This window comes from Macrotis lagotis, chromosome 5 (assembly GCF_037893015.1).
Source record: "Macrotis lagotis isolate mMagLag1 chromosome 5, bilby.v1.9.chrom.fasta, whole genome shotgun sequence".
Lineage (NCBI taxonomy): Eukaryota > Metazoa > Chordata > Mammalia > Peramelemorphia > Peramelidae > Macrotis > Macrotis lagotis.
In genome coordinates, this window is record NC_133662.1 from 113,355,040 (window position 1) to 113,378,978 (window position 23,939).

A 23,939-nucleotide genomic window follows, 5' to 3' on the forward strand; every position below is an offset into this window, starting at 1 on the left:
CTCTTCACTCTGGTCGGGCTGATCCCTCCTGATACCTCCATGCTTGGACTCATCTCTCCTGACCTCTCTATCCCTGCCAAATGTCCTCTCTGGTTGTTTTCAAGGACCAGTTCACATCCCCTTTCTCCATGAATTTTTTGCAGATGCTTGCAATCCTTATTAAGTTCTCTTGCTTCTTAATTCCTTTTAAAGTCATTATCTGCCCCTATAATTATACAAGTTCCTGTATGCAGTCAGTCTTATCTTATTAGTTGTGCCATGCAATTTGGCCCTTCTTTATTATGTTTTCTTATTCACTATTTTGTGTATATTTTACCCTTCAAATTAGACTTTATGTTCCTCTAAGAAAGAGAGTGTGTTTCATTTGGTAGATTCATGTGCCCCACAGTGCCTGGACCCATAGTGATACTCAATAAATGCTGGCTGATTGAATCTCCCAAATAGCAGAGCTACATCTGTCTGGAGAGAAACACAAGTGGTAGAGAGTGCTAGAAATGGAGTAATGAAATACCTGGGTTTGAATTGCCCTTCTAACAACTTATTAGTTGTACGAGGGTAATTCATTTGACCTTTCTGAGCCCCAGGTACTCATCTGTAAGTTGCTGGTAATAATTTCTATAGTTGCCACTCCCAATAGAATTACTGGGAGGGAAGCCCTTGGTCAGCCTTACCAAACTATGGAGATGAGAGTATTATTACGAGTTGAGCTATGGTTTTCATCTGCTTGGAACCTGAGGACTGGGCAAGTGATAATCTTCTGAAGTCTTTTGAGCAATGTGACTCTGGCAGCAAATGTAAATTACCCAATGATAGTAGATAAGGGAGGCATGGCCATTAACCCTCTCAGGGCTTGAGAGTGCCATCCTTGCTAGTCTATAATGAGTCCACTGGTGACCTAAGTATGTGGCCTGTGCCAAAGACTTCAATTTAGAAGACCACTGTAGGCATCCATAACCCAGGCAGTCCAAGATTGTCAAGGAGACCACAAAAGGATACCAGCTTATTCCAAAGATAATCTATTTATTTTGTGATAAGAGTAAGGAAGTGGGAGGAGCTGAACACTGCCTTTTGAACCTTTTTTGCCTGGGGCTCTGGAATTTGACCTTGATGCATACTAGACCAAGACTTTTAAAAGAAAAATTTCATCAGCAAGAAAGCAAAATGCTGGTTACTCAGAAACAAAGGAATTGAGATTTTATCACAACATGTGCACTAATGTATTTTTAAAAATTTTGAGAGTTCCTAGACCAGTCAGATTTTATTAGAAAAAAAATGATGAATTTAAATAGATACCTCTGTTAAGTGATGCTTAAGTAATTTTGAAAAAGAAAATTTAAGTGACAAGTCCCCTCTTTCCTCTCCCTCTTTATCGTACAAACTGCCTATTTTTTATGCATTCCTTCAATTTTTCACCATCTTGCAGAATGTAATCATCAGCAATTAATATTTATTGCATTCTCACTGAGTACACAGAGGACTTCATGAGGGAAGAGAGAGGCCTCTCGTCTTGTAAAAATCTGCAGTGTCTTACAAATAGCTCCTGATATGATTTCATTTCTCTAAAGAACCTCCACCATGGTCTTATCTTAGGCTGCATTGGATGAAAAAACTGTGATAGGGCAAGAAGAGTCAGAATTTTCTGAGCTCCCTGGATTGGCCCAAGATCACACATTGTTAGCAGCAGAAGTGGGATTAAAATATTTGTTTCCAGATTGCTTGGTCTAGTGAAGAAAGAATCAGAGCACTGGATAGAATTGGCCAATTATTCCCTATACTGAAAGGGATCAGGGAGTCAGAAAAGAAAGTCAGTATGTGTGCCGAGATGAACCCAAACTATGGTGATACTATTTAATGTGGCCTAAAATTAAATGGACAAAGGTACCCTGCCTTTCTTCTTCCCCCATTACCTCTGACAAAATCTCCCCAATTTCACTTGAGATTTGGTCATCTAGGATCAATGAATAAGTAAATCTATTTGCAAGACTGAGTTAAAGCAATTTTTCCCTTTTAGACCATTGTTTTTAATACAGCATCACTGAACGGGAGAATTTCAAAGACATTATTATTTCATATGCAGTGGTGGGAATGTAAATTGGCCTGTGATTTCATTGGTGCAGAGAGCTCTCAGAGAGGAACACCCTTTACCAAATGGTTCCTTTTAAGTAATTTACAGTCTCAGAAAATTGCTGGGGACTCTGAGAGATTAAACGATTTGTTGAGGGTCACAGAACAAGTATTTGCAAAAGCTTGAACCCAAGTCCTCTGGAATTTGAGATTGGCTTTCTATCTGTTGTATCACTTTACCTCTCATCATAAAGCAAAGTTTACGAAACAAAAGGAGACAATCATGGTAAGGAGCATAACCACATCTGTCTAGCAGATAGAAGTTAGTCTCTGACATGTGGAAGGTGGACAGTATTTAACATACTTCTCCTCATTTCAGCCTTTTGATATAGGAATTACAGGTATAATATCCCATTTTACGGTTGAGAAAACCCGAGGCTCATGGAGGTTAAGTGGATTAATGGAGACTATATAACTTGTAAGTGTCAAAGATGGGATTTGAACCCAGGCCTTGGTGATTGTAAGTCTAACCATCTGTGTAATCTATCATGCTTCCTCTTGATAACATATGCACCAGAAGTTTTCTGTTCCTATTTGGTTATGGAGGAGACTCATGCTTGTTTTCAGTGTTATTAAAGTTATTTCAAAAGAGTACACAGGAAACATTGGGAGAGAACTTGAATAATTTCAAATTTACCTAAACCTACAACCATTAAGTTTGTATTCAGATGAAACATAAATAAGATAGTTTAAACTGTCAATAGCTAGCTTCTGTATTTATCTCTTTCTCTTCTTTTTGATTTGTTATCTTTTCTCCCTTGCTATTTCATTTTCTCTTAGAACAAAATACTTACAGCAGTTTGAAATCCATTTACCAACAAAAAGTTCACAAATTTCACGACCTCTCCAGCTGTGTCCACAGAGTAGGTTATGAAGACTTTTCCTAAGAGAGATTTTTTTTTTCACATAAATTAGAAAGTAGCCAAGGCACTCAATTCAAAGAAACATGACCAAATTTTATTCAGTTTCAGTTATTCTTCTATAAAGGGAAACCTGTCCAGCCCATTGATAGGATTATACCTCCAGCCAAGGGAGGAGAACTGGATTAGTTTATAAGTCCTCTGAGTCTACAATCCAGGAAGGCTAAGGTTATCTGTGCACATCAGTTCAGTCAATTAAGGTGAAAGGGGACTTGGAAAAAGATGAGTTCAAGAGGCAGGTGACTAATAAGGGTTTTACTTGCTGACCAAAGAGAGCAAGGCCTCAGCTGAATCAACTGCAAATGTTTTTCTTGGAAAATAGAAGATTTTGGGGAGAACTTGTCTTCAAATATTTGAAAGGTTATCATTTAAAAGAATGATTAGATTTGTGTTACTTGGTATAATAATGCAAAACCAGGTGCAATAAGTAGAAGTTAGAAATAGCAAATCCAGGAAAAACTTCTTTTTAAAAAATTTTTTATAGTATTTTATTTTTTAAATTACATGTAAAGAAAAATTTTAACACTCAATTAAAAATTTTTAAGTTCCAAATTTTTTCCTTTCTTCCTCATCTTCCCCCATCTCTAAGAGGGTAAGCAATTTGATATAGGCTATATATGTATAATCATGTAAAAGCATGATTAGTCATGCTATGAAAGAAGAAAATAGACCAAAAGGGAAAAAAAAGCATGAAAAAAATGAAGTGAAAATAGTATGCTTTGATCTACATTCAGACTACATTAGTTCTTTCTCTGAAGATGGATAGCATTTTTCATCATGAGTCCCTTGGAATTGTTTTGGATTGTGTTATTAACAAAGAAGAGATAAGTTGATCATGATTGGTTATCGTACAACATTGCTGATACTGTATACAATGTTCTGGTTCTGTTCACTTCACTTTGCATCAATTCATGGAAAATCTTCTTAACAATTAAAGCTGTTGATGGCTAATATAGAAAATAGGTAACATGATTGCAGATATATAACCTATATCATATTACTTGCTATCCTAGGATGAGGGGAGAGAAAGATAGGATGGAGAAAATTATCTCTCATATAATTGGGAAAATAAAAGAGTTAAAGAAGCTAAATAAGAAAAAATAAAAAACTAATTAAAGCTGTCTAAAAGGAGTTTCCTTGCCTTCAGAGGTAGTGTTGTAGGTCTCGAAGAAGAAATTGAACAAACACTTGCTGAGTACATTATAATAAAAATTCTTTTTAGCCATAAGTTAGAGGATGTGACTGCTGAAGGCCTCCTAACATTAAAATTTTGAAATTCTGTTAATGGAAACCATTAGACCATTTAGGGCTTTGAGGCTGTTGCTTATATGGCCAATGGAGGATAAGGCACAAAATCAGAGAATTTAGAACTGGAAGAGACTTCCTAATAGTTCCTTTAGTATCTTCCAGTATTTTACAGATGAGAAAACTGAGACCCACCGAGTAATCTGGGTAACCTGCCCAATGTTCCTCAGAGAATAAATAGCAGAATCAGAATTCAAACCCATGTCTCTAAGTTTAGGGGGCCTCCCTATAGATGTTCTGAAGGCTCCAAAGTCACATGATGACTTTAAACCAGTACCCAGAGTCTCTCTTGCCCTTGTGATGAAGTCATCACTGTCTGCCTGCAGTCATCCTTGGTACTGTGCCCAAGCAATTCTCTGTGTCCTGGAATATGACAATAGAGCTGGGAATCACTAAGTGGGTACCCTAGGGAAATAGGTGAGAACAGAGGATCACCCTCTGAGCCCTTTTTCATTGCTTGATGCTCTCTGAGGTCCTGATGATCTTCTCTGACTTCTCCAGGGGAGTATGATTAGGAAGGTAGGGCAACTTCAATTATTTATTAGGTACCTACTATTTATACATTGGGTCCTGGAGGGTGATAAGAAAATTAAATGAGACATATTTCCTACCCCACAGAGCTCAGAATCCATTAGATGAAAACAATATAAAATGATATATGGAAAGGGGAGAAGAGAACTCTAAACTAAGTGATATGTCAAGGTGTGTTGGGGAGGGAAGAATTTTCATTAATTGAGGAAATTAGAATGGAGGCTTCATGAAAGGAGATGGTAGTGGAACTAGTTTTTATGGACAGAATTTCAAGGCATGGAAATGGGTGTAGAAGGGCATTCTAAGAAGAGGGAACAGCATGAACAAAAGCAAGGAGAAAGGAAAAATAAGAATGTGATTTGTGATTCTATGTAGATTTAAGAACCATCTATTGAGAGATTGTAACTGAAGGTGTAGGGATGAATGATATTAATAAGGAATATAATGTAGGGGGGAAAGACCTAAGGGATAGAACTTTAGGGAATAAGAATATTGAGGAAGTGATGCGATGGAATGGTGAAAAGTTCTTTAGACTTGGAATCAGAAAGACCTTGGTTCAGATCCTGCCTCACTAGTAACCTATTAGCCATGCAATCCTGAATGAGTTGTTTAACCTTGGGGAGCCTCAGTTTTCTCATATATAAAATAGGTGTTAAAACAGTATGAACCTTACAGAATCAGTTGTGAGGATTAAATTAGATAAAGTGTTTTGCAGACTTTAAATATAAATTATTATTTTAAGGGGTCAGGAAGGGTTCACTAAGAGATCTGAGGGTAAATGAGAAAGGCAGAAGAAAAACTAGCAGCATATGGTGTCTCAGAAAACAAAGAAGGCGAGTACATCCAAAAGGTGTGGATAATAAATAGTGTCAAATGCTGCCAAGAATCCAGGGAGAAACAACTGAAAAAAAAAACCCAAAACATTGGACCTGGCAATTAGGGAAACTGTTGGTGACTTTTAGGAAAACAAGGGAAGCTAGCCATTAAAGGACTGAGAAATTAGTGGGTTTGAAAGGAGTGAAAGTGTTGGGTACTGATGACTTTTTAAAAGAAGTTTAGCATAGCAAAAGGCAAGAGACATGGTGATAACTGAATGAGGCAAAAGGTTAACAAACGGAATTTTTAGGATTGGGGAAATCTGAATCTTTCTTTAAGCATATAGGAAGGAACTAGTAGGGAAGGGACCTTGAGCATGCATGGGAGAAAGTAGATGATTGATTTTGTAATATCTTGGAGAGTGTGGGAGGAAGAAGTGTCATGAAATAGAGGAATTAGCAAAGACTCGGGAACATATCTTCTTTAAGAGAGGAGGGAAGGAGATTGGGTTAAGATACTGATGAGTTTTGAGGTATGATGGACAGGAACTGAAGGAGCTCACACTGAATGACTTCTTATAAGAGACATATGAAACTGGACTCTGTGAGTTTAGGAGGTTGGGGATATGAAGAGTTAATAAAATAGTTGCTATGAATGAATGATGATTTGTAGAATCAATGAGAGTGGAATACAGACAGCATTGTTGAGTAGCAGAGAGGGTCCAGTTAAGATTATACACTATAAATTTGTGCTGGCAAAAACCATCATGATTTTGTGACTTTCTTTAACCACTTTTCATCAAGACTGGAATAACATTGATGAAATCAGATGGTGGGTGTTAAACATTAGCAGGGCAAGAATTATGGAAAGTCAGCATGTTAGAAATGCTATCCAAATAAATACTGATATTACAAAGATTATGATGGCAAAGAATAGTATGGAAAGAAAGATAGGAACCAAATTCTAATGCCATTGACAAAGCTAGGAAAATAATCTGAGAGTTGATAGATGACAGTAACAAAAAAGGGAATTTGAGTTTATAAAAAGATTGCATGGATTTCACAGTAGAAAAGGTTTTTGAGATATGGTGGCAGATAAATGATCTGAAAGTGGGAGTGAAGAACAAAAAAGTATTCACACCTTTTGTCCTGGTCATATGAGATGGGTCAAAATCGGAAAAATAAGAAACCCCCATTGGAGAATATTTAGAGAGACATCATGTGCTCTAGAGTAGCCAGGTGTGAGGTTCCTCACACCCATTAGATTGGCTAAAATGACAAAAAAGAAAATGATCAAAGTTGGAGAGGGTGTAGGAAACTGAAACAAAGCAAAACTGTGGTGGAGTTGTAAACTGATTCAGCTATTCTGGAGTACAAATTGGAACTATGTTCCAAGGCAATAAAGCTGTTGTGCTTACCCCTTGATTCAGCAACAACACTACTAGATCAATATCTCAAAGAGATCATAAAAAGGGTAAATATATAAAAATATTTATGGCATCTCTTTTTGAAGTGGCAAAGAATTGGAAATTAAGAGGATGCCCATCAATTGGGGAATGGTTGAACAAGTTGTAGTATATGAATGTGATGGAGCACTAGTTTGTAAGAAATCATGAATATCTAAACCTCAGAAAAGCCTGGAAAGACCTGAATGAACTGATGCTGAGTGAAGTGAATAGAACCAGGAGAACACTATACACATGAACAGCAATATTTTGAGATGATAAATTATGAAGGACTCAGCTCCTCTCAGCACTTCAGTGATCAAGGATAGTTCTAAAAGACTTGTGATGGAACATGCCATCCACAACTAGAGAAAAAATTGTAGAGTCTAACTATAGAGCATAATATACTATGTTCACTTTTTAAAACTTCTTTTATATTTTTTCTTTCTTTTTTATGTTTTTTCCCTTTAGTTCTAATTCTTCTTTCACACATGACTATTATGGAAACATATTAAACACAATTGATTGTACATGTACAACCTATATCAGAATGCTCGCTATCATCTGGAGGAGGGAGGGAAGAGAGGGTGGTAGAAAAATGTGGAACTTTAAAGCTTGCAAAATGTTGAAAACTATCTTTACATGTAATTGGAAAATTTTTTTTTAAATGAGGAGGTTGCAAGTGCATTCAGGGAATATTTTGATCTTTTAAGGGAGTTTGTTGAGACTAGAGCAGCAGTTTCAAGACACACAATAGAAGAGACTGGGAGTTGGTCAGAGGAAGAGTAGGGGTGTCCTGATTGGGAATGAGAATTAGTAGGATAGATTTGTAATTCACACCTTGGGGGTACATTTTGATGATGAAGATTGGGACATCTCACAGTGCAGGAGATAGAGTGGTTTAGAGTATTGTTAGTTGGGGAAGAAAACTGTTAAGTAGCTTAGAAATTAGTCTCTTGAGTTCACAGTATTAATTAAATCCAAAGTTCTGGCATAGATAGGGGTAAGGGGTTATGGGCTTCATGCAATCTTATCCTTAGTTAATTTTTTTTTTATCCTTTTAAACAATGTCTACAGGAATTCTGAGAGGGAAAGAGTGGGACAGAAAATCTAAACCAAAGGCCTGCATAAGAGTCATTATGTAGTGGAAAATACATCATAGTAGGCATTAAGAGACTTGGGCTGAAGCTCCAGATCTACCATCAAATGACTGTGTGATTTTTGGGCAAATCAACTAACCTCTCTAGACCACAATTTCCTCATCTGTCATAATTACATATTACCTACATCTCAGGGTTGTTGTGAGAAATACATTGAAATGATTATTACATAAAATGTGGTACTAATTTTTAGGATCATGTGATATGTGGGGGGGAGAGGAGGATGGAACAAAGGTAGAAATTAATTCTCTTGCTGTCATTCAGTTGTTTTTCAGTTGTGTCCGACTCTTTATGACCCTATTTTGGTTCTTTTAATGTGTTCTAATTAGAAATCTAAATGTGCAGGAACTAAACTAACCTTTTTAATTTGAAAAAAAAATCAAAACACATTCTGAATGGAAAAGAAAATGTATCCATGGTAAAGAAATCTTCCAAAGCAGTAAAGGACTAAATAGGACAGACAGGGACCACACATTTCCATTCCCCTAGTGATCAGCAAACCCTACAGGGTTTTATTTCATGCCTGGTTCTGAGAAGCACCCAGACTTGGAAAATGCTTATTGGAATCATCTGGATTTCTCCAGTAAGCACAACAGAATGCAACAATCCCATGAGAAATGCTTGTTTTTATAAGGTTTCTGGAACTCACAGTCCTGCCTGACCTTAATATGAGAACATTTTGGTGATATTTCAACATTTCTGGTTCTGGCCAGAAAAAAAAAATAAAATGGAAAAGGAATCACCATCTGACACTGGACTGAATGTCTCTTTGAATAAAGTCTTTGATTGTGAAGCCTTATGGAAGATGTTAACCCATTTTTCCAAACCCAATGTCTCATCCTTCCAGAAAATGACCTCTTTCTTGATAGTTGTTGCTAATTTATGGTGGCATGTGAGGTCCTTGGCCAATACCACACATGCACACAAAGACAACTGATCAATTTAGTCAAGCAGCTAGTCAGCTCAGGACACCTTTTAGAAGAGAGGGGAAAATGGGTATTCTTTGAAAAGAAAACCCAGTAGTAGCAATCCCTGAACATGACTGGGAGCCCTTACAGGATTACCTAACATGATCCAAGTAATTGCCTGGTTATTTTTAAAGCAAAACACTTGCTTTTACTGGGATTATATGAAATATCCCCAAACTAAGATTATCAAGCAGTGAGAGTGAGCAGAATAACAAGATTTTACAATAAAGAAGAGAAACCAACATGCATACAACTTACGCAGTTCTTCAGGCAGGTTGCTAGTTTTCAAAGTCCCCCTGATGGCTGGTGTACTGGGGGGTTTTGGAATGGCAGCTGGGGAAGGAATCTGGTTAATCTGGGGTCTGATATCAGCATGATACTCAAAGGATTCATCCTGAGCAGCAGCTTGGTGAGGTGATTGGTTATATATCTGACCCCTGGGAAGGAAATAGATAAAGGAAAATATATATTGTGCAGAGAAAAGCTATGGGCATAAATGTCTTTGAGACATGTCTTTGAGAAATACAAGATGATAGTTGCCTCCTCTACTTCTATCCTTTTTCTCAAACCTGTAGATGAATAGACATTTTATATGACTTTTTAAAAATCTTTACAGATTCCCCCTACTTTATTCAGGACTCTGGTTGGAAAAAGAAAGCCCCAACCATTAGGGAAGATATGCCAGAAAATTTTAATTATTTTTGACTTTTTCACTTGTGTAATATTTGGTGGGTTTTCCCCTATATCTGTGTATATCTCTGCCATGTATATGTGTGTCAGCTCTCAATCCTGAGCATATAATACTTGGCATATAATAATAAATGCTTATTAAATTCCTTTTTATTTATTCATTAATTTGTGAACAATGGTGCTTTTTTCCTGATAACAGGAAGAGAGAGCCTATATGGAACAGTGAATAGTCAAGAAAATCTGACTTAAAGTACCACCTCTGACACAAATTATCTGTGTATCCGTGGGCAAATGATTTAACCTCTCTGTGCTACAAATAGCTCTCCAAAACTGTCAAAAATAAGTTGCATCAGTGAAGTCAGTTTTCACACCAGTAGTTCTTGATACCAATAAAATCATAGGTCTAAACCGTCTCTCCCTTTTTCTTCCATAAAAAATTATGAACAGTATTGACAGTAAAACAATGACTAAAGATACTTAGTAACTAACAAAATGAGAAAAGTAAAAAATATTAATGGTTTGTATAAAAGTAAAAAATACTAATTACTTTCATTTTTATAAACTGTGTATCATTTCTTTCTCTTACCATATAGCACAATAACATGTGTATATATATATCATAAGTATAATGTAATATTTCTATAATCACACAATCACACATTTAAAGATCCATATCATATATAACAAGTGTTTTATATATGTATTTTATATACATTGTATACACATATCTATATCCAATATGCTTCAGCTGCCATTGCCTTCCATCCCTTTCATCCCCTTGTCCTCTTGGAACCTCCATTTTAAGAAAGGGTCCAGACCAGCTACCCTTCTTTCTCCAGACTTCACCACCATGCCCTCTCATGCATACCATACCCCTTCCCCTTTTCAGTTCCTTTTTTAATGTGTTATTTTCACCTATTAGAATGTAAATTCTTTGAGGCCAAGAACTGTCCTTTTACTTTGTTTGGGGGGGTTGTTGGTAGACTCTACCAGAATTTCTATCCCATTGGCTTAGCATTTGAGAATTAAAAATTGCCTTTATATCAAAATGAGCTGCATAGGGGAATCTTATGCTCTTCCTTAGGTTCTTCATTTCAGGTCTAGATGGGACCTTTTAGGAAATAAATAAACTAATGCTTTATATTTTGGTGGATAGGGATGAAATAGTGGGAAAGGTTCCTTCATCAAAAGAAAATCTACTATTATTTCTTTTTCCCCAACCAAACTCTTTACAGGAATAGTTTGTGGTAACAGAATCATTGCTTAAGAGGTAAAACAGAAGATAAGACATTCTTCAGCACTAACAGTGCTGTAACAATATAGATGCTATGCTTGACTGACATTCTGATAATACTAAGTAAACACACATATACATAATACCAAGTAAACACACATATACATAGAAACTTTTTTTTACATTTAATAAGTCCAGGATTTTTCATCTAACTCAAAAATATCAGTGGAATTTTTCTAATTATTAATGTTTATTATGCCCATAGTACCCCATCACAATGAAATCAACTCCACCAGCTTTTTTTTTTAGGTTTTTGGCAAGGCAAATGGGGTTAAGTGGCTTGCCCATCCACCAACTTTTAGCATGTACAACAGATGATTCAAACTCTCCTACAACTATTCAAAATCTAATTTATCTCATGGAGATGCTTGAAAATAATTTTCTTTCTTTAGAATTTTAGCTATTCTTGTCAATCTTATTTATAATGCTTTGAAATCCCTTATATAATGTCAGTTAAAGGGAATATATCATCTATATTAAATTAAAGTAGTAGGTAATGAGAATTTAAATGATGCATATGATCCTTTTATCTGATTTTTAAAATGAAGCTTCTGTGTCTTCTAACTCATTAATAAGGGGGAAAATAAGTAACACAGGTATGTTTTCTGTCTTATCATTCAAATGGATTTTTTTCATAATGAATGCTTGAGGGTTAATGGACAATTCTTTTTGAAAAACTCATTTTAATAGTCTCAACCAATTCTATAAAAGCATAAAATTTAATGTATTAATTTGTGTGAGGAAGAAAGGATTTGATTAAGTAAAGGTGCATTTCATCCTAACTCCTGTCCAAACTATCATAAATTAGTTTGACTTAAATTAATGAAATTCCAATAAATATTCTGGACTGTTCAGGTGCTATCTATTTTTGGACATTAGCTTTCTTGAGAAGTAGAAAACTTTAAAAAAGTAATCAGAGGAAGCCAATGATCAGGGGTGGATGTTTACATGTTTGAAGAATTAGAATGATAAATAAAAGCTAAAGAAACTCAGATTATTCTGCTGAGAAAAAGCAAAGGAAAGGGAATAAGCTCATGTAGCTTATGCTAAGCACTTTTTATAAATATTGTGCCTTTTGAGCCTTTCAATAACCCTGGGAAGCAGGTGCTATTTATATTCCATTTTAAAGTGAGGCAAACAGCATTTAAGTGACTTGCCCAGGGTCACACAGCTAGTAAGTGTCTTAAGGCCAATTTGACTCCTGTCATCTTGACTTCAGGGTCAATGCTCTTATCCATTATACCATTAACTGCCATCTTAAATCATCCATTGGGTAGGTGATATAATGTCAATCTGTCAATAAACATTAATGAAGTTCCTACTCCAATGACAGGCTGCTGAGCCCTGGGGATTCAAAGAAAGGCAAAAAAGCAGGGTAAGAGTCCCTACTCTTAAGGAGCTCATAATCTAACGGGGAGACAACTATGTACAAATCGGCTAGATACAGAATAAATTTGAATCATCAACAGTGGGAAAGAATTACTAGGCATTGGGAAAGTCTCCCTGTAGAAAGAGGAAATTTATCTGGGTTTTAAAGGAAGCCAGGAAACAAAGATGAAGAAGAAAAGTGTTCCAGGGCTGGGGGACCACCAGGGAAAAACCAGGGTGGGGATGGAGTATCTTGTTCTACAAACAGCAAGGAGGCCAATGTCTTTGAGTGATATTATCCCCATTTTATAGTTGAGGAAATTGAGGCAAATAAAAGTTGTGACTTTCCCAGGGTTGCCCAACTCATGTGTGAGGCCATATTTGGACATGTCTTCCTAAAGACCCAACACTCCATCCACTGCATCACCTAGCTGTCTGAAGTCTTGATTACATTTCAAGAATGACTGAATGTTGGCTCTTTACCACTTACTGGTATCTTGGGGGCACTGGAGAAGAATAGTCTCTTTGTGCATGTCTTTCTTCTTGGCCATGAGGACTAGGATAATTCAGGATGACTTTTTGAACAGGAGGATGGAGGTCTCTTCCACAGGGTCCGGGAAGGCCTGGCACCAGCTGAGCTGGCTGTACCAATTGCTGGCAGGCTGCCCTTGGATACTCTTGGCCATCTGAGAAATTAAGGCAAAACAAAGAAACACTGAAAATGTTCTCTTCTCTCTCTCTTGTCTATGAAAAAAGAAAATAAGCACAGTACAAATAGCTGGATCAAAGAAACATATAGAGCTGAAAGGGACATCAGAGATCACAGAGTCCTCATTTTATAGATGGAATATACATCTAGGCTGGCCCAAGGGCCAGGGGTCTTGGCTAAGACCATATGGGGAGTAAGAAGCAGAGTAGAAGTAACCCCCAAACTAGCATTCTACTCTATCATGTCACATATAAGCCCAGGGAACTTAACCCTAGCATTTATACATTTCTTGTCAGCTGTGTTCACAACTGTACAAAATAATTTAAACAAAAAGTGAGACAATTCTGAGATTCTTTGATAGCCTAAAATCTCATGCCTCTGCTGTAGACTGTACAGAATAACATAACTCCCCTCTCCTCCTAGAGTCTGGAGATAGAGAGAGAGAGAAATGCTGATTATCACCTTGTACAGGAAGGGCCACTTGGAATTCTTTGGGCATCATGTCTGCACTCAAGTGACTTAGAATCGCATGGAGAAAAAAAATACAGGTACACATTTCGACTCAAATCAGTTCTACAAGTATTTAAAATGTCTCCTATGATACATGTATTTGACTATATCCTGGGGATAAAAAAATTCAATCAAATCACCCCCCCCCAAAAAAAACCAGAATCAATCTCTGCCCTCAAGATGCTTACATTCTCCTGGAATATGCTTAACTACAATATGAGATATTAATGAATATGTCACAAAAGAAACTCAAAGAAAGACTAATGAGAATTCAGAAGCGAGACAGATTATCTGTCTAGGAAGGTGATTTATGAGCTAAGTCTTGAAGATTGTGGGGAGGGGTAATCATCAGGCAGAGGGATAAGGACCCAGGAGCAAAGAACCCAAGCAGGTATTAGTTGAATATAGGGAAAAGCAAGCAGCTTGGTGGGAGTGGAGAAATGAGCCATCCCTGCCCTGCGGTCATCAACCCAGGGAGCTGCCCCACTCCCGGGGCTCCCCAGACCTAGGACACTAGCATTCAGCACAAAGAAAAGTGTATGGTATGAACAGTTTTTTTTTTTTTTTTTTGTATTATCAATACTTCATTCCTGCCTAACAGGAAATAAGAACCCAGCTGACTTATAGTTTCTTGTTTGTTCAGCTCTGTCAGCCAGACTGTGGAGTATTTAATGCTCTCCTCCACAGCATATGTTTGGGAAAGTGGAATATCTGAACTTGCTGCAACTGAATTGCAAAATCTAAATAAGGAAATAAGCTAGCAGCGGACCAAGATCTACAGTTGATACTTTCATCACTTCATCCAGAGTTCCAGGCTCTGAAAGCCTTAAAAACAGTGCCAGCCACCCTAGTAATAACACAGAGTAATAAAACAAGCAAACATCCCTTCTGCAGACTGAGTAACATCACAGATTCATATGTTTACTAATTTTCAAATGTATATGATTAATATAATAGAAATTTATTTAAATGTATCAATGAATTCACATGGTTTATATCACTATACATTTTTCTTAATCAACAAATACCAAAATTCACATATGGAATTTTTTAAAAATATATTTACCCTCAATTACATATAAAAACAATTTTTAAAATTGGTTAAGTTTTTAATTTCAAATTCTATCCTTCCCTTCCTCCCCTACTCACTTTGAGACAATAACCAATATGAAATAGGTTATACAATGTATAATCATGGAAAATATTTCCATCACATAGAATATTGATAGGTTTTATAGCTTTAAAAAAAGTGCCCATGATTATCATTCTGGACCTGAAAAGGAACCCAGAGACCATCTAATCTAATCCTTCTTTTTTTTTTTTTTAACCAATGAGGGAAGTGAAGCCCAGGGAAATTAAATGACTGCCCTAAAGTCCCACAAGTAGTAAGCATGGGAGGCTTTTGGCTCCAGAGCCACTATGATCTTAACTGTGTTATATGGCAAAGGGAAATGAATAAAGTATAGCTAACATAGCTATATCTATGTTGTATCCTATGATTTTATTTCAAAAAAAGTTATAATATGTAAATACTTTAAGGTTTACAAAATACTTTCGTCAAAAGAATCCTGGAGCATTTATTGTTCTTCCATCATATCAATCACCCTATTTGGGATTTTCTTGACAGAGATGCTAGAGTGGTTTGTCATTTCCTTCTCCAGCTTATTTTACAGATAAAGAAACTGAGGCAAAAGGGTTAAGTGACTTGCCCAAGGTCATACTGTTAATAAGTGTCTGAGGCCAGATTTGAACTCAGAAAGACGAGTCTACCTGACTTCAGACCTGAGGCTTTATCAATCCACTTATCTGCCAGATTATTCTCCTGGGTGAGGATTTCTGACCCCTTTTTTAAAAGATGAGGAAAATGAGATCCATAATTGTTCAGTATCACATAGCTAGAAGGGGTCAGAGCTGGATTCAATACCATGTCTTCTGAAACCAAGACCAATTCTCTTCCCTTATCTGAATATCTGAGTATTCTGCAGAATTTTATAATTCCATGCTAGCATGAGTGGAAATGCCTATAAATCATTGTGTTCATCACTTGAATTAGGGAACAGAACTTGTTGTTTCCCTTCTTTATGAAACAGAAAATCAAACTCTGTAATGTTGAATTTGTGCTATAATAACAACTAGACACCTTATGCAAATCTAGATTAACAATAATAAATCATATTTCTGGAGTTTTATAATATTTACAAAGGGCCTTTATCTCATTCGATTCTCACAACAACCTCCTTCTGATGTAAGCACTACATTGATTAGTCCATATTACAGATGAGGAAACCAGGGACAGAGAGGCCAACTGATTTGACAAGGTCATATAGTCAATAGTGCCTGAAGTGGAATTTGACCCTGCTTTCCTTGATCAGAGGGCAGCTAGGTGGTATAGTCAGTAGAGTGCTGGGCTTGGATTAGACCTATTTTCCTAAGTTCAAATCCAGGCCCAGACATTTACTAGTTGTGTGACCCTGAGCAAGTCCTTTAACTCCGTTTGCCTCAATTTTATTCATCAGTAAAATGAGCTGGAGAAGAAAATGGTAAACCATTGTAAATCTTTGCCAAGAAAACTCTAAATGGGGTCACAGAGAATCAAAAACAACTGAATAGCAACATTCTCTGACCCTCTGCCCAGTACTCTATGCCTACATCACATGGCATTTCAATTAAATTTTAAAGTCTCCACAGTACCAAACAGTAATGATGGAATTTTAGGAACTAGTGAACATAGACAATGAAGGAAAATCATTAACCATTTCCTCCTTCTAGTGAGAATGAGGAAACAGTGTTCTGGTTAAAGATAGCTTCGTTTTCATGCTTTCACATGCTCAATGTTCTCCCAAAACTGTCTGTAACATTGGCTCTCCTTTCCTCTTCTTCTGTGTATTAACATCTTGGAGTGTGTCATTAAAGAAAATATGTTTGATTCCTGACTTTCCCCTCACTACCTAAGTAGGCTTAAACAAGTTACTTTCCCTACTTTGAACCTCACTTTTTCTCATCTCAAAAATTAAATAAATGGCCTCTAAATTCTCTTCCAGGTTTGAATGTTTTGATCTTAATTTTACATATATACATATTAAAGAATTTAAAAGCTCTTTTCTTGTCTGAAGGCATGTCTCAATGTCTAATGAGCCTCACTTCTGACAGTCAGTGTTACTAATCTGACTATATAAGGATATTCAGACCTCCAATCCAAAGATATTGTTTCAGCCATATCTATTCACCAGCCAAATTCTGGGGGTTTTTTTGGCAAAGATACTAGATTGGTTTGCCATTTCCTTTTCCAGTTTGTTTTTACAGATGAGGAAACTAAGGCAAACAGGGCTGAGTGACTTATCCAGGTTCACAAAGCTAATATCTGAGATCAGATTTGAACTAATGAAGGTGAAGCTCAGTCCTCTATCCATTGCATTATCTAGCTAGTGCCCTCCCTCAAGAATACCTAGAGCTCTGCTTTAGCTTCCTATAGACTCTTTTTTTGTTTAGTTTTCTTTGCAAGGCAAATGGGGTTAAGTAGCTTGCCCAAGGCCACACAGCTAGGTAATTATTAAGTGTCTGAGGCCAGATATGACCTCAGATACTCCTGATTCCAGGGCCAGTGTTCTATCCACTATGCCACCTAGCCGCCCCCATAGACTCTTAATATTCTCTCACATAAGGGGTGGCTAGGTGACGCAGTGGATAAAGCCCCGGCTTTAGAGTCAGGAGTACCTAGGTTCAAATCTGGTCTCAGACACTTAATAATTACCTAGCTGTGTGGCCTTGGGCAAGCCACTTAACCCCATTTTCCTTGAAAAAAACTTAAAAAAAAATTCTCTCACACACCAAGAGCATAAATGTAAAAGTGAATGCACATATATATATAAGAAGGTATTTTGCATTTATTGGGGACAGAGTATGATGTTGTAAGGTCAAGATCCTCTTCAACAATATGGAACAATTCTATATGTTCAATATTTTATTTAGTTTTCAAATGAGTTGGACTAGATAGAGATGGCTAAATTGATTGAGTGGAAACACTCAATTCTATGACTCTATAAATGTAAGAATTGTTAGTGTCCTCCATCCCCTCCCCACGAATGAATTATTATGCAAAAAAGGTGTTCAAGAGAGAACAACCAGTCAAAATGAAAGGCTTATCCCTCAAATTTAATGCTTCAGATTACTGGTATTCATATCATTGTTACAACATTGGCAAATTCAGGAGAGACCTAACCAATAAATGAATGCTTCTTTGACCTGGGAGTTAGGAAATCCAGGGTCTATTTCTGACCCAAGTATAAACTTGGGTAATTAAACCTCTCTGGGCCTCAGTTTCATCATGTTTCAGATGAAGAGATTTGGACTAGATGACTGCTAAGGTCCCATATGGGGCAGCTAGGTATGGAAGCAGATAGAATATTGACTCTGGAGTCATGAATTCAAACCTGCCCTCTATCTGTGTGACCCTGGGAAGTCACTCAGTCCTATTTGCCTCAGTTTCCTCATCTGTAAAATGAGCTAGAGAATGAACTGGCAAACCACTCCAGTATCTTTGCCAAGAAAGTCATGGAGAGGGGGACAGGACCAAACAACAAGGTCCCATAACTACCAACCATTAAAGCAAGTTAAGAACAACCACCCTTTAGGGTCGAAGAAAAATTTGGAGGTCATCCACATGGAGATAATAGTTAAACCTATGGAAGTTGGTGTGGTCACCAAGAGAAAGAGTTGAGAGCTTATAGAGTGAAAGTAAAGAGAAGAAAGAGCAGAGTAAAACTTAGCAGGGATGTGCTAAAAGGGAAAAGCAATTAAAATGGAAAGGGGAGAGAAAGGGATTCAGAGACAGGAGAGACAGAGAGAGGGAGAAAGAGAGAGAAAAAGCAGAGGAGAGAAGAGAGACACAAAGAGACACAAAGAGAAGAAAGGGGATGGGGCAGCCAGAGTTGTTACTAGCTACATTTGGTCCAGGTTTTGAAGGGTTTTTACAATGTCAAAAAGAGGAATTTATATTTTACTCTAATATCAACATGGAACCAGTCCCTGGCATTTATTGAGTAGGAAAATGCTATTATCTGATCTGCCCTTTCAGAAAATCCCTTAGGCTGAAATCTGGAGGATAGACTGGGGTGGGGAGAAACTTGAATCAGGAAAACCAATTAGGTTACAGCAGTAGTCCAGGTGAAAGGTAATGGATATAAGACAATAGAGGTAATTGTTTTAGAATGATGAGAATAGATGTGAAAGATGTGGAAGCAAAATCAACAAAGTTGGCAAATGACATGTTGGGTAAAAAGAAGAATGAAAGGCTGAGGATGGCTGATGGTGTAACCTGGATGCTTCGAAGGACCACCAGAAAGAAATAAGGAAGAAATAAGGAAGTTAAGAAGAAGTGTGAATTTAGGGGAAAGGATCTTAACCTGGGGTCTTGTCAACTTGGATAGAAAAAAACATATTTTTACATTTTAGGTGTTTATTTTTTATAATTATTATTGGTTTCCCTTGTAATTCTATGTTTCATTTTTTAGGCACTGTAAGGCATTATTGTGAAAAGGTGTTCATAGTCTCCACCAGACTACCAGAGGAGTCTATCATACACCCACAAAGGTTAATAACTCCTGATCTAAGACAAAGAAGGAGTTCTTTATTGGACATGTTGAACTTTAGATAACCATGGACCATCCAGTTTTGAGTGTCTAGTAGAGAGAGACAAGGGGTGAACAGACAGATTTGGGGTTCATCCACATGGAGACAGTAGTTAAATCTATGGGAGTTGGTGTGGTCACCAAGAGAAAGAATGTTGAGAGCTTATAGAAGACAAACCAGGCCAGAGACCTCTAACATGTAGTTACAGGTATTGATATTTTTTGTGAAAAATTTTAATTTTCATCCAGTTATGGCAAACATAATCATGGTCTGGTGCTACCTTGGCAACTGCAGGCCAGACTTGAAATTCAATGAATCTAGGAGCTTTGTAAGGGTGAATTAATTATTTGACCAAATATAGCAGGCTATTTTTTAAGTTGATAAATTTTGTATGGCACTTGAATAATGTAATAAATATCCAAATGCCTGTGGCAGAACAAAGCTTAAAGCTATAGAGAAGATAAGGTAAATATTCCTCCAATACTAGGCCAGCACCAGATAAAGTAGATAGCTAACATGGTGGATAGAGCATTGGGCTTGAGTCAGGAAGACTTGATTTCAAATCCTCTGCCTCAGACACTTATTGTGCAAGTCTCAGCCTCTCTGGGAGTCAGTTTCCTCATCTATAAAATGGAGGTCTTGGATTTAATGACTTCTAAGGTCTTTCCAACTCTGTGATCCTAGATGCATCAATCCCTTGTTCTGTTGAGCAGCAGACTAACAGTCACCTTTTTAATAGCATTTTAAGGCTTATAAAACACTTTTCTCAAAACAAATATCATTTAGAAGCATAAATACTACTATTCCCATTTTAGAGGTGAAAAAACTGAGAAATTAAGTGACTTGCACATTATCCAGTTGCTAGTAAGTGGCAGAGCTAGATGAATGCAGGCCTTCTGGGCTGTTAAGCCTAGCAATGGTTATACTACAGCACATTGTCATTTAAAATTTGTAAACCAAAAGTTAAACATAGGGTTTTACAATATGAGTCAATGCTTGCCTTCCTTATTAAATATAGTGGGAAAGAAAGAAAAATGGAAAATTATTTTCAAGTCTTCCCTCCCAAGATACAAAGCACTTAATTTAGACAGGACAGAAAAATATGGCCAATATAAACTATTGCATCTACTTCCCACAGCTGTGAGAAGCTGTGCATCCATGGCTCTAGATAACTGGCCTCCTTGTTTCTTCTATCCTGTTTATTTTCCCTGATCTGTTTGTGTTCCTTCATGGAATGACTTTCCTCAGGAGCTGGTGGCTGGCTCTAGGTGTGGCCAGGGTGGCCCAGCCCAGCTCTAACTCCCAGCCAGACCAGTCCAGGGTTCAATGTTCAGTGGGAACATCTATACCTCAGGAATCCATGGCTTGATTTGTTGTTTTATTGGTCATACAGACTTAATAAAGTGTTTGTAATGCAGATTAAAATTAAACATGTGAGTGTACACTTCTTGTCAAGTATGTATCAACACTATTGACCTGACTTGAGTTCAGCAGGAGTGTATTAGCAGGCTCTGATGATGAAGATGATGATGAGAGGTACTCACATAGAGCTTTAAGGTTTATAAAGGCTTTATCTCAATTGAGCCTCACAATACCCCCTGTATGTGATAATCATTTTATTTTATTCATTCTCCTTTGCAAAGTCATTCTAGAGTCCTATAATAAAACATGGATTCCATTGATAGTTGGAGCACCTCTTGAATCCTGAATCTGAAGTCAGGATAACCTGATTTCAAATCTAGCTCCAGACACTTCCTAGCTAGGTGACCTTGTGCAAGCCACTCAACTGCTCTCTGCCTCAGTTTCCTCATCTGTGAAATGAGGATAACAATACTACCTGCTTCACAGAGTTGTTGTGGGAAGAGACTAGGTAATATTTGTGAAGCACTATGCAAACCTTAAAATGCTATAAAAGTTCTAGCTATTATTACACAGATCTCTTGTTTACTTTCTGAAAAACTCACTGTATACCCAACTGTCTTGGCTCAGTCCTACATTAATAGAGGCCTTTATATGTCAGACTTGGGACTGTCATGACTTTCTTTGTTTTGGTTTGGTTTGGGGTGGTTGAGTGGACTTTCTTTTGTTTCTTTCCCAGTTTTACCTGTCTGAAACCATTTTTGACAAAGGTTCCAAAAACAATTAATCATTTTGTGCTGTTCAGTTCAAAATGACAAAATATTCCATACATATGCAAATAGATCATTATTGATCTATATTTTCACTGGGGAGGGGAGTAAGAACTTTTCTTCTAAAGCAGAGAAATCTCAGTATCCATGGTTTCTACCAGCATGAGTACCCTTCAGGCAAATAGTTGTTTGTTTTTTTTTTTTTAATGGCTTTGTTGGCAATCTATAAGTAATTCAGCCTTTATACCCCTGGAGAATGAATGTAGCTTCCAAGTGTGAGGATGAGAGTCTGAGGATGGCCCATGGGGTCAGAGCCCTCTGAAATATACTGAGACTACCCCAGGAGTAGTGGCCTCTCTCCTGGGGAAAGCAGATAGAGACTGGCCTCCCTGAGATTGCATGGTCTTGGAAAGCAGGACTAGCCCCAGTTCCAGCAGAGAAGGCTTTCTTTTGTCCCCCCCCCCCTTCCTAGGCTCTCTTTCTGCTCCCCATCACCATCTTTACCTTCCAGGTGAGGGGTGATCTGTGATATTTCAGGTATGGTACAGAGGGAAGGTGAACTGGCTATAGTGGTAATGACTTAATGTGTTACTACTCCCAGGAGTAATTCAAAGGTGAATGATTGCAAGGACAATGCTCAACTGGAATTAAAATACGCAAGGAGTTATCAGCTAGAGAGATGATAGGTCCAGGGACTTCCTTTGTGAGAAGGTTATTCCAGACCCTCTCAAATGATGCTTCTTCAGTTCTTCTAAAAACATCGAACATTTACTAAACTTTACTACTGAGGATGTACTAGGCTGTAGGATAGATACAAAGTTTAGAAAAGACATGATTCCTGTCCCTTGTGAGCTTCCTGGTTAATAGGTTCATAATGATGAGCATGATGGTCATCCTATAGATGGTCATCCTTTACAAGCTAAGTGAGTAAATGCAAAGGAAATGTGTCTGTGTCTGTGTGTGTGTGTGTGTGTGTGTGTGTGTGTGTGTGTACTGGAGGTGGGACAATAAGACAATGAATAAATAAGCACTTTGTGAAGTGTCTATCAGCATCCAGATCTAGAGTTCAGAGGCTCTTGGAAGCTCTCTTATCCAATCCTTATTTTACAGATGCAGAAACTGAAAGCCAGTGAAGACAACATGTCCAAGGTCATCCTGGGACCAAGGGTCAGAGATGGGAGTTGGACCCCTGTCCTCTGACTTGAGCCAGGCCTCTTGGCACTCACCAGACCAGGCTGCTTCACAAAGTCTCTCTGGATTGGGCTTTTAAAGGATGAGAAGAGATTCAAAGGGGAAATCTGGGAGAGAAAACATTTTAGTCACAGGAAACATGGTGTCAATCATTGTTATTTTTATAATTTCAGCTCACTGCACCTTTTCCTTTATTGTAACCTGCTGGGAGCTTGAAGACTATATTCCTTTCTGACAGACTTCATCACCTCTTGCTCCTTGATGTACCTTGGGCCCTTCTCTCTGAAAATGTCACTCTCCTCCACGGGGATGGTGCTAAGAATTCAATAAAGCACTCTTCAGAAAAGAAAGTGAAGTAGTTGCCCAGGAGCTTCCCATGATGAAGGGCTGTGATGAGAATTCGAGGAGATAGGAGACTAGCCAGGCTAGAGAGGGGTCTCACCAGGAAGGTATAGTGACCTGCGGTGCTGAGAATGAAGGTGAAAATTACAGCCCGAGGGCAGGATCAACTTCCCCAGTGACCCAGGTAAAAAGGGAAAGCTACTTATAAAATGCCATACTGGGCAGGGCTTATTGGAAAAACGACTTATCTCCCACATGAAATTTGTCTTAGGAATGCTTCAGAGAAATCATAGGTGCCTCCAGAACAGGCTTATTTAACCAGGCAGGTTCTGTTCTGCCAACTTACAAATAATCATTCTAAGCTAGGGAAGCAGTACAGAAATGGAAAGTCAGTGAGACATAAATGCAAAAAAGAATATAGGAGCCTAGAATGTTGTTAAGCTGGAGGAGGGTTCTGGAGGTTCACTTAGAGAACCCTTCTGACCTCAGACAAGTTTCAGTAAAACTGACCTCCAATGGAACATAAGTAAGCTCCTTGAGGGCAGACACTGTTTTGGTTTTAACTTTGTATCCCCATGATAAAGCCTAGGGCTCTTCACAGAATAGGCAGTCAATAAACACTCGTTGAGTCAAATCTCTAGAAGGGGAGCATCCCTACTCCTCCCAGACTCACTTAGTGGAGGGTCTCTGGCTTGGGTCTAAGCTGTCCAGGTGGAGATGTTTTCCTTTCTCCCTGCTTCATAGAGTCCCTGGCCTCCTTCAATACTCAGCTCCCGTCATCTCCTTCAGGGGGCCTTTCACCATCCCCTT

General features: G+C 37.8%; 1 protein-coding gene across 1 annotated transcript in view; it reads right to left on the reverse strand.

Moving 5' to 3' along the window:
- TRAF3IP2 (TRAF3 interacting protein 2) overlaps window positions 1–23,939 on the reverse strand; it is a 70,244-nt gene that overhangs the window by 15,338 nt on the left and 30,967 nt on the right. Inside the window, exons 4-6 of the mRNA XM_074187378.1 lie at window positions 13,111–13,306; window positions 9,527–9,705; window positions 2,919–3,007 (exon numbers count right to left, since the gene is read on the reverse strand). Of these exons, the coding sequence (XP_074043479.1) occupies window positions 2,919–3,007; window positions 9,527–9,705; window positions 13,111–13,306 (464 nt within the window). The remainder of the gene's footprint in view (window positions 1–2,918; window positions 3,008–9,526; window positions 9,706–13,110; window positions 13,307–23,939) is intronic.